The sequence below is a fragment of the Equus caballus genome, chromosome 8, assembly GCF_041296265.1.
Source record: "Equus caballus isolate H_3958 breed thoroughbred chromosome 8, TB-T2T, whole genome shotgun sequence".
Taxonomy (NCBI): Eukaryota; Metazoa; Chordata; class Mammalia; order Perissodactyla; family Equidae; genus Equus; species Equus caballus.
In genome coordinates, this window is record NC_091691.1 from 75454031 (window position 1) to 75467795 (window position 13765).

Here is a 13765-nt window from a genome sequence, read left to right on the forward strand (position 1 = left end):
ATCTCTTAGGAGATGAGTCAGAATTTCAAGGAGAACAAGATGCATATGATAAATATGCATCTAAAAATTTTAAAAACCAAATTACACAAATCAAGCTTATTCTGAGAGGTTCGTTTTGCCAGGGGTCTCTAGCGCTCCAATCAGCATAATTAAATAGGAAGATCTCTCCAGAATTGATTGTGGTTTTCACATTTTTTTTATCATGCAAAGACCATTTCAGCAAGATGATTTTAAGCTAACAAGAACCCCCAAATTAGAAACTAATTAAGGAGATGGAAAATACAAACGTATTTGTTTTTAGTCGGGCACTATTTTTATCAGAAGAATCATGAAAAATTAGAATTGTTAAGTACCCATATGAAGGTTGTCAGTCAAGGGCAATGTGGCTTTCTGCCTCTCCTGCTGCAAAATTTTAAGGTGATATGTCAGAAGCTGTTCCCCGTGGGCCCCCAGGAAGCAATAAAGAGACTTAATTTTAAAGAACAGAATTGCACGCTGCTAGACTTGGCAGGGAAAAGGGTGTTGCCATAATATTCTCTAATCTTTGATGATTAAGATTCATAGTGCCTCTTACTTTTCGAATGTGTGTATACCTGGCAGCAGGATTAAATCATGGAGGGCTACTTTCTCCCGCCCATTTTATAGATGAGAACATGAAGGCCTGGGGAATTAGAGAGATCTGCAAGGGGTCACACAGCAAACTTAGAAAGAGCCAGGAATAAATCTCTATCTAAATGCGCTTGATTTTGTGAAACTTCCCCCCTCATTGTCCCCTAAATGGGCCACAGATTACATTTTAAAATAGACGTTAGGTCACAATGACACTGGTTTGGGGGACTCTGTTAGGATTCATGACAGCTTGGAGCACTCAGGCCCTGGGAGAGGCAGCAGGAAGGAAAAGCCAGCTGCTGCATGGGGAGGAACCTCCCATCTAGAGAGGCAGTAACACGGGCCTCCCAGACTGCTTTGGTGAGCCCCAAAGGACCACTGACCCAACCACACACAATCAAATGTTCACCCAACCTTGAAAATGCTGCTTCAATTCCCAGGCCTGAGCTTCCCTCTGTCCAGTGAGTCTGCACTGATCCCAGCGAAGCTGATGCCCAGTTATTCTTGGCATCACCGACCTGCGCCTCCTTACTCTGCTCCCTCCACACCAGGCCTGGAGGACATGGGATCTGTCTGCAGATGGTCCCTTCAAGCCCCCTTCCCTATTGCAGAATCCTCACCAAACCCAAGCCAGGCAGATGAGGAGGACACAGGTGACCTCCTAGGATGTGTGCCTCACTCCCCTTAGGCCCAGGAAGGATGCATTATGAACTTTCATGAAAATTTGCGTGGATTCCAAACCAGATGCCGGGGAAATCCACTGCTGCCACTGACACACAGGTCCTTCCCATCTCCCAGAGGAGAACGGGAGACAAGGGGTTAATTCAGAGGGGCTTGCTCTGTGGGAAGGAGCACCTTGTGGGAGCACACAGCTGAGCCTGCTGGTGAGAGGACAGCACTTGGTGGCCCAATCTGCCACATGTTGCTGAGTGGAAGGGCACCTTTAGAATTAACCCAGCTCCCAGACCAGAAAATACTCCCAAGTAGGGAATTAAGAGTTTCAATAACATTGTACAACTTGAAAAAGGACTTTCGCATGCCCAATCTCATTTGAGTCTCAGAAAAACCCCAGAAGGCAGGAATTATTGAACCTGTTATTCAGATGGGGCTGGGCACAAGAGAACTTACTTTTGTGGAGTGCCAACCCTGTGCCAGCTACACGTGTCACGATGCTATGTTAATAAATGTACATAGCAATTACTATTTTCTGCTGTTGTTGGGGGCCAGTGACTGGAACAGATGTCATTCAAAGAATAATTTAAAAAATGTACTTCCCCACCCCCCAAAGAGCAGCCATATTTTGTGACAACGGGTTCCCTGGCTCTAAGGGGAAGTTACCTGTACTTTTACGGCTGAGGAAAGAAAGGGGGCCTGGGAGGTAGGGATGGGCCTGTGTTTCAAAGGCCAAGACTGGGAGACAGGAGAGAGAGGGATTGGAGGACATGCAGCTTTTGGAGTAGGATCCCTGGTGGGTCCCAAGACACTTGGGATGGCTCAGGTAATGGGTCCTGGAGTGGCCAGCAACCCTCACTCCACTGGAACACAGCACCTCGGTGGTGTCCACACCCTGGAGATGAAGACCTGGGGCCCCAGCATTCCCTATGGCAGAGCTGACATAGGGGCACGAGCTGCCTGCTGGCCTACCTCCTCCAAAGGACCACACAGGTCTGGATAAGGAGGGGCCACAGGCAGCCACCGCCACCCTGGGCCAAGGTCCGGGCCTCACCCCCTCCCTATTTGTCCTGACCTGCAAGGCCCCACAGTTCCCATACAACAGAAGGGTAGACACAGAATGACAGAAACGCCTGCTAGGAGACTTTAGCCAAACTTAGCCAGCAGGGGAACTCAAACTGGTTTTCATTTGATCCAGGAAGATAAAAAGGATTATTTCTTGACATCGAAAGTCACAGAGCAATTGTTCATTATTTTATTTAGTCCTCATAGTTACCCAGCAAGACAGAAATTATTAGTTCCACTGTTAGGAAGCTTCTGAGGCTCAGAGCTGCCTGAGGTCAGCCCCAGCACCAGCAAGTGGTGGCGCCTGAGCCCAGCTGGTGAGACCCGCAGCCAGGGCTGATTCCAGAGAACATCGTCACCATCTAGAACAAGCAAGTCAAGACATCTCTGATTACTCAAGCCAGCCTCCTCCGGGATTCATTACAGATGTGTCAGAAGAAAAAGACATAATAGTAAATCCTGTTGTTTAACTCAGGGTACCCCTGGCCTCTGGGTACCCCTCGGCAAAATACTCTAGATTCTAGACCTGTGCAGTCTAATACAGCAGCCTCTAGCCACGTGGCGATTGAGTACTTGAAATGTGGCTAGTCCAAACTGAGATGTACTCCAAGTGTCTAAAATACTCTGGACTTCAAAGACGTTGTATGAAAAGAAGAATGTAAGCTATTTCATTAATAATGATTTTCGTATTAATTACATGTTGTAATGATAATGCTTTGGACGTGTTGAGTATAATGCAACACATTATTACAATTAATTTCACTTGCTTATGTTTGCCTTTTTAAATGTGGCTACTAGAACATGGAAAATCGCAGGCGTGGCTTGCATCGGTGGCTCGTGCTCCGCCTCTCTGGGGCAGTCCCGCTTCAGGTCCCAAGGCTTGCCACGGTTTCTGTACCCACCTCACCCAGCCACGCTCCCAAGAACAACACTGGAAGCCCAGGAGGCAAGACTCTCCAAGCATTCTGAGAATGTCCTCTCATCTCAACACTTCTGTGAATTCCAGGACCCACCCCTCCCGCCTCCATCCTACTCAGCACCCGAGAAGAACCCCCAGGCCCCACAACTGCCAAAGCACTTGCATATAGTCACCATCCCTGAGTGTTCAGATCCACCTTTGACCACATTTTCCATGGCCAGAGGAATTCTGATAACCAGGTTTTCAAAGCTCAGGCCTCAAACTCTATTAGCAATCGGAAGCCCTGGGACTGCCGATGCATTTCTCCCAGGCTTCTTTGCTCCCACCCCTGCCAGACTGCAGGCTCCTCTGAGAGCCAAGCAATGAAAGTAAACTAAATGTATCGATCCCTTATTACGGTGCCAGATGCTATGCTAAGTTTTCTGCATGTTTTATCTTATTTAATGCTCCCAGCCGGCTTGTGAGTAAGAAAGTACTGTCCCCTTTTTGAGGAGAGGAGTCCGAGGCTCCCAGAGTCCTGGATCTGTCTCCACTCCCATGGTTTCTCCTTTGCCCCATACTCCCTCCCCTGGGAGCAGACTCGCCTCCCGCATCTTTGCATTTCTGGCACCTAGCACAGTGCCCAGCTTACCATGGGTACTCGGTAAATACTGGTAAACTAGGTTGAGAGCCTTTCTGATAGACTCGATCCTTAGCTCTTTCTTGCCTTGATCAGGAAGTAGGTTGCCCCTCAACTTCCTGAGGCCACAAACATGATGAAAGTCCTTACCCACCACCTGTAGGGCTGGACCTTTTCTGCCTCCTCCTGCCCCCATCACTTCCCAACACAAGGCCCCACAGGGTCAGCCCTTCTCAGGTCCCCAGTCAAGTCTAAAATGCACAGACCAACTGCCCTACTGAGAGCTAGGGGTCTGGGAGTAGCCAAGGGCCAGTATAGTAGGGTCGGGGGTACCCAGGGAAACAGCTAGCCCCAGGCACCTGTAGAGCTGTCAGCTCCCGAGATAGGCCCCTCCAGGCACAGCCAGTCCCCTGACAATCCTTTCCAGGGTCCCCAGAGCTCAATTCCCCTTCCATTTCCTCATACAGACAGAAGCCAAGTCCTGGGCCTGCCTGGTGCCTGTGGCTGCTCCATTTCCTAGAGCCGGGCTCAGCTTTCTGGACTCCTTCATCTCATTCTTTCTGCCCGATTTAGAACAAGGCCACCCAGAAGTCCTAATACTCTGCCCCTCCTCATCCCTTGGCTTGACCCTGAGGACCCTGACACTGGCCTGCACCAGAATGGAATTTGCCACACCCCCTTGGGCCTCCTGCCCCAGGCCATTGGCCCTCTCCCCCTGCCCTGGTCAGTTTCCCAAGGCCCCAAGCTATTTTTGCTCCAGCCCCAGCCTGCCGTTTTCCCTACAGTGGAAGTTGCTAGAGTGGTACCCTACATGACACACACAGTGAAGACCAGATGACTAAGAACAGCCCCTCCATTGATCAGAGCTCATCTTTGGGGTCTCCAGTCCCACTGGCCCCCTGTCCTTTCAGCCTTAGGGCTCTGCCTTCCAGGCTCTGGGGATCTGCTCAACGCTTCCAGCCTTGGCTGACTTCCCCAGATCAACTGCTAGACCCAGGGTGTCTGCCAGCCCCCTCCTGTGCTCTCCAGACCTTACTCATGACCTCCCCCAGACACCTTTCATCATCTGCTGCTTGCCCTGGCATCCTTGGAGGGAAGGAGGAAGCCACAAAGTCCCCTTTTCCTTTTTTTACAAGAAATACCCATCCATCATCTCACTCTGTCATTTGAGAAATAAGAACCAATCTGGAAGGCTTGCCAACCAGTGGGGGCTCCAGGTCCATCACTCAGGTACCACTGATATAGCACAGAGCTCCTGCACCCCTTGCTGCCTCTGTTTCCCCACCAGCATCGGCTCCCTGCTTCCCAAGGGAACTAGTGGAGAATAATGACTTCCTGGTTTGTTACTCCACGTTGTTCAAACAAGAGGTGTGTTGCATCCAGAACAGCATCAGGCCTTCCCATAAGGCAGAAGAAGTGAGCCCACCTGATGCTAAATCTTCCGGTGCCTGGCTCCAGCAAGCACATGGGGCAGAAACTAATAACTATAAAGCATCCATCTATCATCTTATCAGGCCTTACTGTGTGTTGTTTGCATAGTTATCTTCCCAAGGTTTGACATTTTATGTCTCCTGCTGGCTGATATATTCTCCTACCGGCCATATCATTCAGAAAGGATAGACGAGCCTCAGGTTCATTACCTGTCATTACACCGTGTACATGTCGCCGGGGGCCGAGGCATCGATTCTTCTTGAGTCTCCTGGTGGTACAGGCCCCCTGACTTGGAGGCTCCAGGTCCAATGGTCTGTGGATTATGCTCACTCCTCAGGCCTTGAGTGGGCTCCACGACATCCCTTATTGCTCTCCTGGCTAGGCCACTCCTCGGGGGTGGTAAGGCCTCCTGAGTTCCCAGCTGCTTCAGAGGGGACCTGCAGGAAGAACAGAGGCCCTGTCAACTACCAGGGCCAGAGACGCATGTCCAAGTTTTAACTGTTCTAGAACTTTCCAGCCATCCTCTTATTGCCCTTTATTATTAGGTCTTACAATTCCTGGTGGCTATACAGACTCTACCCGAGCTGGACACTTCACTACCAATGTCCAGACCACCAACTCTAACCCCAGGCCTCAGTGTGTATGCACACACACACACACACACCCCTTCACTCCTGTCTTCTTACCTCTACATATTTCGTTTCATCTGCCAGAAAGAGCCACCTTCTGTCATACATCCTACCCACCAGTCAGAGTTTAGCTAATACCCACCAACAGAACCTCGTTGCCCCAGGAAAGATGAAGGAGCTGGGTATTCTCCCTCCCTCAATGAGACCCACCAAAGAACAAGGCTGTGTCTACTGGGGACATTCCTCAACTCTTGCAGCCCAGGCCCCTGGGACAAGGCTTCTGGGGTGCTGTGGTTTGGGGACTCCAGGAAGGCCACCCATCTGTGGCTGATGATAAGCCACCTTTCAAAGCCCTTCAGTCAGAGTGAGAGACAAGAGTGGAGATGCAAAGCTCGCTGGGTGAGGGACACAGACACTGGCTCCACTGAGCGACCACATTTCACAGCCAAGACCACGCCTCACACTTTGGGGAGGCAGGGGGCGGCTGGTAAGAGGCTCTAGCTAGAAGCAGCCTCCTCCAGCGTGGAGATCTGCCCATCTCTGGAGACGGGGTCCACACTGGCCGCAGCCCTGCACCTCTGACTCAGCAGGACCTCCAGCTCCTGGGGGCGGAGGGGGAGGGCTCCCACTGCCCAGATGGCTCTGACCCTGAGCTCCACCCCAACCTCAGCCTCCTCCAGCCTCTGTGGATGCACTGCTAAGAAGGGGCTGTGGCAGGTGGAGAATGTCTGCCAGGGCACCCAGCGCTCAGGTAAGGGGAAGCACCATGGACAGGAGTGAGGGTGGCAAAGGAAGGCAGGACCATGAGGCCCCATGGATTTTGTAAGTATGATGATGACCATGTCCTACAACACACATGATGATTTATACCCTGCAAGATGCTTTTTCATCCTTTGGACACATTTGCTTGCACAATCACCACGTAAAGGGGTATTTTAAAGATGAGCAAACAGAAGCACAGAAAGGTTGAGAATCTTGCTAAAGGTCACACAGTCAGTTAGTGAAGGAGTCCAGACTGGAATTCCTGACTCGCAATTATCATTCTTTCCAGAAAGTTCCCTGATGCCAGGTTAACTTCATGTCACTTCAGGGGGGTGGCAGGTCAATAGGAGTGGGAAGAGGGAGGGGAACAGAGGCATGCTTAGCCTGCTATGGGGGGATGGGGAGAAGAGAACAATCATGCCTTTGGTTTCTTCCCTGATAGGAGGGTCCAGGAGGAGAGAATACAGAGAGAACAGGGTGATAAATAGAGAAGACAGGAATGTGGAGGCTCCCAGCTAACAGGACCAGCTTGGGCAAAGAGGAAATTGGCTGTGATAAATAGCCACAGCTTCAGGAGGGCGGTGCCGACCTTGAGCCTCCTGGGCGACCTGGCTCTCTACAGCTCTGGCCTCCAAGGCATTTCTGGGCGACAGCACTGGGGGTTGGAAGCCCCTTTGAAAGAACGAAGCGATTATTATTATTACCTTCCAAATGCATATAAACATTCCAATGCTTATATATGTGACATATCCCTAAGTAAAATTCTTTTTAAAAACCCCACAAAGTTCCACCCATATGAAGAAAGAGCTCAGCAGCTCCTGGACGACGGGATTCTCTGCTTGATTCCAAGGTTTCTCTGCTTCTATTGACATGGAGGAATCACAACCTAGGAAATTCCTACCTGGCAATAGAAGGCAGGGGCCAAGCTCCTTCCAGAACAAGCAGCACAGGCTAAAGTCCAGGAAACCCAGAAGAGATGGCAAATCCATGGAGTTAGGCAGGAAAACAACCCAAACACCAGTGGCAGCCATGTAGCTCAGTGCAGACCCACACGCCCACCTCTGGTCAACAGCAGACCAGACCTCAAAACATCAGGCTACAGGAAGAACAGAAAGGCATCTCCTTGGCATTTGTGCTGTGTCTCAGGTGGCCAGTGGGTCCTCGTTCTACCTTGGAGCTCTGTGAGCCCTACTACGTGCACTGCATGCCGTGGGGGAGGGAGAAAGAAGCTGCATCCTTTAGAAGCTGGTCCCCTGCCCATCCTGCTGGCTGCACGGTCACCTGGTGGCTGTAGCTCCGGGAACAAACAGCTAAAGCACATCAATTTTTGCTGGGGGTGGGGAGAGTGGGGATAGGCTTTCCAGCCTCCTGCAAGGTGGGGTCAAAACATATTCACAGCAGATGGTGCCGTCGCCCTCCCTCCAGGATGCTCATTTTTAATTATCTGTGCTGTCAGCAAAACAATTAACCCTCCAAGAAAAATTGCGCCATCCACTCCCAACCATACGAAAAGGCAATTTTTCCCAAGGACGAGGGACACTCAGGGCCGCGGCCCAGGGAAAGTAGGGCAGCCTTGCATTCAGTTCCGGATCTCACTCACCCTGGGCGATTTCGCCATCCTCTGACCTCTGCGGTCCGCCGCAGGCATTCACCAGCGGCCCCGCCAGCCTCCGAGCCTGCGTGTCCTTTCCCATAAAAAGACGGGGAGGGTCCGATCCCTCAGGCGCCCTTCAGTCCCACAGTGCTCCCATTCTACAAGCCCGGTTCTCTTCCTCCAAACTTTATGTTCCTTTGGAGCAGAGAATGAGACTCCATCTGTCCTTCATTCATTGGCCCACTCGCTTATTCATCCGTTTGTTCATTCATTCATTCATTCATTCATTCATTCAGTGACTGTGTATTTACCATGTTGCTCCCAGGAGATACAAAGCAAATTCTATTCAGCCTTTTGGACCACTGCTTGGAGCTTTCTTCTCCTCAGATGTAGGGAGAGGAGGGAAGGATGCGGCAGGGAGAGCTGAGGGCTGCCAGGGGCTTGAGGATTTGGCAGTGGCTTGGCATTGGGCTGAAGGAGGCAAGTCCTGTTGCTGCATTTGGATTCTCTCTGAAGATCTGCCTATGGGAAGGCAGCCTCCTCTCCACAGAGCCGAATTTGAGAAGCAAGCCTCTTTGGTCCCCAGGGCAGGCCTGCAGAGGGGTGGTGATGTGAGGAGGGCGGCAAGTCCCCACCCCATCACCCACCAGCTGCCATGGGGCTGGTGACAGCACAGGGCCTGCGCTTCACAGGTGCTCTTTACGTAGCTTAGGCACGAGCGAATGAACCAGAATGCCTCTCCTTAAAGGAACTGTTTTAAAAGAAAGGAGAGTTTTTACAGGGCTAAGACACAATGTTTGTTACCCAGGAGGCTACTATTTAAGGCTGGGGTCAGTTGGTCTAATTCACTCATCATCACACACTGTCAAGGAAAAGAACGCAGGGTGAGCGAGAAATTGTAGCATGTTCGCTCTTAGGGCTGCAGGAGCCTTCAGGAATGACATCATTTCGGCTATGTTTTGCAGGTGCGATCTGGAAAGCTTGAGGGGCTGGCTGCTCACAGATGGAGAGATGGAGCAAGACCCCGACGCAGGTGGCCCCACACCTAGGCCTTGCTCTTGTCCCTGTCCACACTGCCTCCCAGGATCGCCCCTGAACAGACTGGGGAATTCACAAGGCAGAAAGGAAAGTCCAGATGGGGGAGCACTGTCCGGCCCTCTGTGAGGCTGCAGGCCTCCCCAACTCAGGCAGGAGCAGTGCTCTAGACAGCTAGCGGAGGAATGCAGAAGACAGATCAGGGCTGGGGGGTGGGGGAGGAGGCAGGGACCTCTCCTCCACTAACATTTTGCCCAGTTCAAGCCTTGTGACATCTTTCTTCCTCTCCTTGTCGCCCATCCGGCTACCAGCACTTGCCCTCACCCAGTGCCCAGGAGCACAGGCTCAGATGCCAGCTCCTCAGCATAAAAGGAGTGTGTTTATATTCAAAGCGGGCTGTCGCCCACTCAGAATCGGCCCACTCGAAAGCAGCACATGTGACTGCACCCCCTGCCCAGGGCCTGAGCGGGACAGACGCCAACCTCTGGCTGGAGACATTTCTAAATATGAGCCTGGCACAAAGAGTCAGGTTCCCAGGCCTCCTCTGCCCTGGGAGACCCAGCCAGGATTTTCAAGCCTGCCGGGACGGAGAGGGCTGGGGGCAGGCAGGATCAGGAGGCAGCCAGCTGAGACAGCCTTCAGCCCCAGAAACATCGCCTGAACCCCTCCCCGGCCTTCCAGCCTCGTTAGGGGAGGAGAAAGGATTACCCTGCACCCAGAAAGTCTGATCAATTGCCTGAAACCCTTGGCAGCAAGGACAGGAAAGCCACTGCCTGCTCAAATGTGCACGGATTAAAAATATACAAATGGAATATTTTTTCTTCCCCTCTCCTCAACCCCCTGAAGCCTGGGATGCTTGTTAAAAATAGCCTTGCTGTGGCATGGATCCTACTAAACCCAACGGCTGGCAGGAAGATGAAGGAGCCACTGGAGACAGCACTAAGTGGTTACCCTGGGGAGTGGGCTGGCGGGGGGGGTGGTTTGCTTTCAAGTGTTTCTGGACACACTTCTATACTCTTTGGATTTTTAACAACAAGCAGGTACTATTTTTATTAGTTTTGTTTTTTTAAGATGGAGATTCCTCCACTGCATCCTCCAGCCTAAGCTTAAGGCTGAACTTGTACTGACTTAGCAACCCAACAGCCCGGTGCCGGCTAGCCTGGCAGTACACTGACCTCTCACCACCCAGGCCCCCAGGTACAAATACAGCCCAGAGTCATGAAAGGAGCACTGAATCCAGAGTCAGAGTCTTAGATCTGTCACTAGCTGGCTGTGTGACCTCAGCCAAGTCACTTGAGCTCTCTGGGCTTCAGTTTCCTTAACTATAAAATGAGGCAATTGGATTAAATGCTAAACCAGGTACCTTCTAGTCCTAGCATCTCGCAATTTTAAGGATTGAGGGAAAACATCTAAGACTTGCCCCGTAATTCTCCTCACCATGAACAGGCAAAAGGAATGTGTCCTTAGGCAGAGGTGGGATTATACAATCAGGAGGAGAGGCAGGTAGGAAGGAGAGAAGCTGTTCTGAGAGCAGAGACCAACTCCACACCTTGCTGATGAAGTAGGCAAGGTGGAAAGAGCATCACTTTGGTACCCAAAATGTCCTGGGTTCAAATCCTGACTTCAGCTGTTAGTAACTATGGGAACTTGGGTAATTGCTTATTACTGGGGCAAATCGACCTCCTCATCTGTAGCATGGGGTAAGAATATCCAAAGGCTGCTGTGACTATTAAGTATAATTAAGTGAAAAAGTACCCGGCTCATTGTAGGAGCTTAACATCTTTTTATTCTTCTCTTCCTCCTGTTGTTTACCCTACTCTGCATTGCAGGGTGGCTAAGAGTATGGACTCTGCAGTCAGGTTTGCAGCCCAGCTCCACTAGCAGTAGCTTGCGACCTTGGGTAAGCCACTTAATTTCTCTGCACCTCAGCTTCTTCATCTATGGAATGGTGATTGGCAGCCCACACTCCTGCCCCTTCTAGTCAACTGGGCCCTCAGTTTTCAATCTTGCATCTTCCATGGATTTGGCTTTTAGAACTTCCTTCACAGGCCTCCCTGTCCCCCAGCGTCTCTAAGGTGTCTGGCCCACAGCTGCCCAGCACCGGTGGTTGTCCTGCTGGCCTGGCCCTTTCCCCTATTCACTCCCTGCCCCCTCTCCATTTGGTTCCCACTCAGCAAGTTGTACACATAGCCAGGAGTGTGGATTCCATCCTGGAGCCGTGAGGAATGTGTGTTTCAGATCAGTGCTTCCTAAGCTTTCGTGTACTTATGAATCACCTTGGGGTCTTGTCAAAATACAGACACAGATTCTGATTCAGTAGGTCCCAGGGGCGGTCTAAGATTCTGCATTTCTAACAAGCTCCTGGGGGATGCCCATGCCACTTCTGGTCCAGGACCACTCTTTGATTAGCAAGGCTGTAGAGTGGAGGAAATCTTGGCATGTGTGTGTGTGTGTGTGCACGTAGGGGTACGGGAACAGGGACAAGGCAGGCCAGTTATCCAGATCAGAAAAGGAGTAGGATTTCGATGGAGATGGCATGATGGAGACCAAGTGTGGACTGAAGACACTAATGAGGAAAAGCGGGAGAATGTTTTGTGAAATTATGTGAGATTACCCAACCTATAAAAAGGAAGTTTATTGAGATAATGCAGCAACACAGAAAGATGCTTACGACATATTAACTGAAAAAGCAGACTACCAATGATACGCACACTAGGTCTTCAACTCTCCCAAAAGCACACGTAAGAAAACTGATAGTAAGGCTACAGCTCAGGACCACGAAGGCTGTGTTACGGTAATATAACCACTTGTATTTTTATTTATTTGTCATTTTCTAGATGTTTTTAGTGAAGTTTTAGCATTTTTGTAATTTAAAATTTATCTTCTATAAATTCTCAGATGCCCACTTCCCAGAATTGTCAGTTACTTTGTGCTATTGAGGTTTGATGGATTTTGAGCACAAACTGCCGTTGCTGCAATGGCTGGAAAATGGTACATTAAATCTTCTCAGTCAAACCCAAAAATAAAGCAACCCAGATTCTGTTTTTCCTCTAAGCCAAGGGTCCAGCGCTTTGGAAGGCTGGCGCTATCACCTCTCACTATAGCAACAAGGAGACCCTGGTAACCCCGAGCTTATGGTTATTAAGAGTAAAAATAGGAAGTCTGTGGATAGATGTTCAGCAAGAAGCTGCCGCAGGTTTGCAATGGACAGGCTCGGTTTGGAGCCCTCTCGGCCCCTCTTGCAGGAAATAGAAAGCAAAAATCCGAGGCTAGCAGCTGGTTCCCACCAGATTACAAGGAGTGGCTGGCATTTTCTTCTTTGTTTCCCGTTTCAGGGCTGTAAGCTGCTTCTCAAACCAGTTCCTGACATGCCTGGAGGTGGGCTGCTCTAGAATCGGAGTCAAAATGTTCCAGTCAGGGGACGCCTGCCACTCACTCATGTATTGGTTATGTTCATACCACTCCTGATGCCCTGCCCCTGACTGCCCTGTGCACTTCTGGTCAGTTCTCCCAGCTTACCAGCAGCCCCACCCATTCGGCTGGACCCCCATCCCATTCTGTGCAGGATCTCTTCAACCTGTCCTTGGGTAGATGTTGCTGGCCCCCCAATCTCCTCTCGAGGCCTTGGCTCTGACCGCTGGGAGGCTGCAGTGGGTCCTGGCCCCTGTCTGGCAGCTCCTGCCTGAGGTACAGTGCTGAACCCAGGCCTGTTCTCCAGCCCCTGAATGATTTTGCACTTTAGTGAACCAAGTTCAAGGCCCACTTCTGGCACCATCTGGCTGTGCACCTTGGGAAAATCACTTCACATCTCTGAACCTCAATTATATCATCTATAAAAATTCTTAAATGAGTTTATGGGATCTCGTGTTCTCTTTTGTCTTAACACTCCATGATGCCAACACAGTTAAAGATTTATCTAACAATACAGACGAGATATTCCACATACCAGACAATTAAACATGCCCCTCCAAGCAACAAAGTGTGTTTCATTTTTACCCTGCTGCATGAAGTATTTTTTTTTAAATGTTTACATGCTTCTCTTCCTTTTTGGCAAAGGATATAAAATCTAACATTTGTTTGGGTACATCTCTCCCCAGCTTTGTTCCATAACACACTTGCAGTGCTGAGGTGCTAAACAGAATGTCACCCCGTCCGGAGGGCCCTCCGGCGTCTGTGTGAGGCTCTCTGCTGTCTTAGGTGACGTGTCCCTGCCGCTGGGTCTTCTCTCCTCTGTTGGGAGCCCTTCCCACAGGACGGCGTCCAGATGTCATACTCCCCGACTGGTATGCCTGCCTAAAGAAGCTTGCCTAGTTCTGAGGTACAACTTGGAATCTCCCCAGGCTGGGCAACGCTGGGGCTCAGAGCAAGGGTCGGCTGGAGACGTATTCTTAGGAATAAGGAGGCATGGCTTCAGTCATTCTCAATGATGG

At 50.6% G+C, this 13765-nt stretch overlaps 1 protein-coding gene and 1 long non-coding RNA gene across 10 annotated transcripts in view; one reads left to right on the forward strand and one right to left on the reverse strand.

The window, feature by feature from the left end:
* ZBTB7C (zinc finger and BTB domain containing 7C) overlaps nucleotides 1-13765 on the reverse strand; it is a 348185-nt gene that overhangs the window by 275551 nt on the left and 58869 nt on the right. For 7 of the 9 annotated variants that reach the window (XM_023647771.2, XM_070275653.1, XM_070275652.1 and 4 more), the window contains one exon: nucleotides 5525-5752. The exons of the other annotated variants lie outside the window; for them this stretch is intronic. Coding sequence is in view for 3 of the 7 variants with exons in the window: in XM_070275649.1 (XP_070131750.1) it covers nucleotides 5525-5531 (7 nt within the window). In the remaining 4 variants the exon portion in view is untranslated. The remainder of the gene's footprint in view (nucleotides 1-5524; nucleotides 5753-13765) is intronic. 9 annotated transcript variants of the gene reach the window in all.
* LOC138925410 (uncharacterized) lies at nucleotides 11151-13174 on the forward strand. The gene is made up of 2 exons (XR_011441525.1): nucleotides 11151-11235; nucleotides 12671-13174. It is a non-coding gene; the product is annotated as an uncharacterized lncRNA (long non-coding RNA).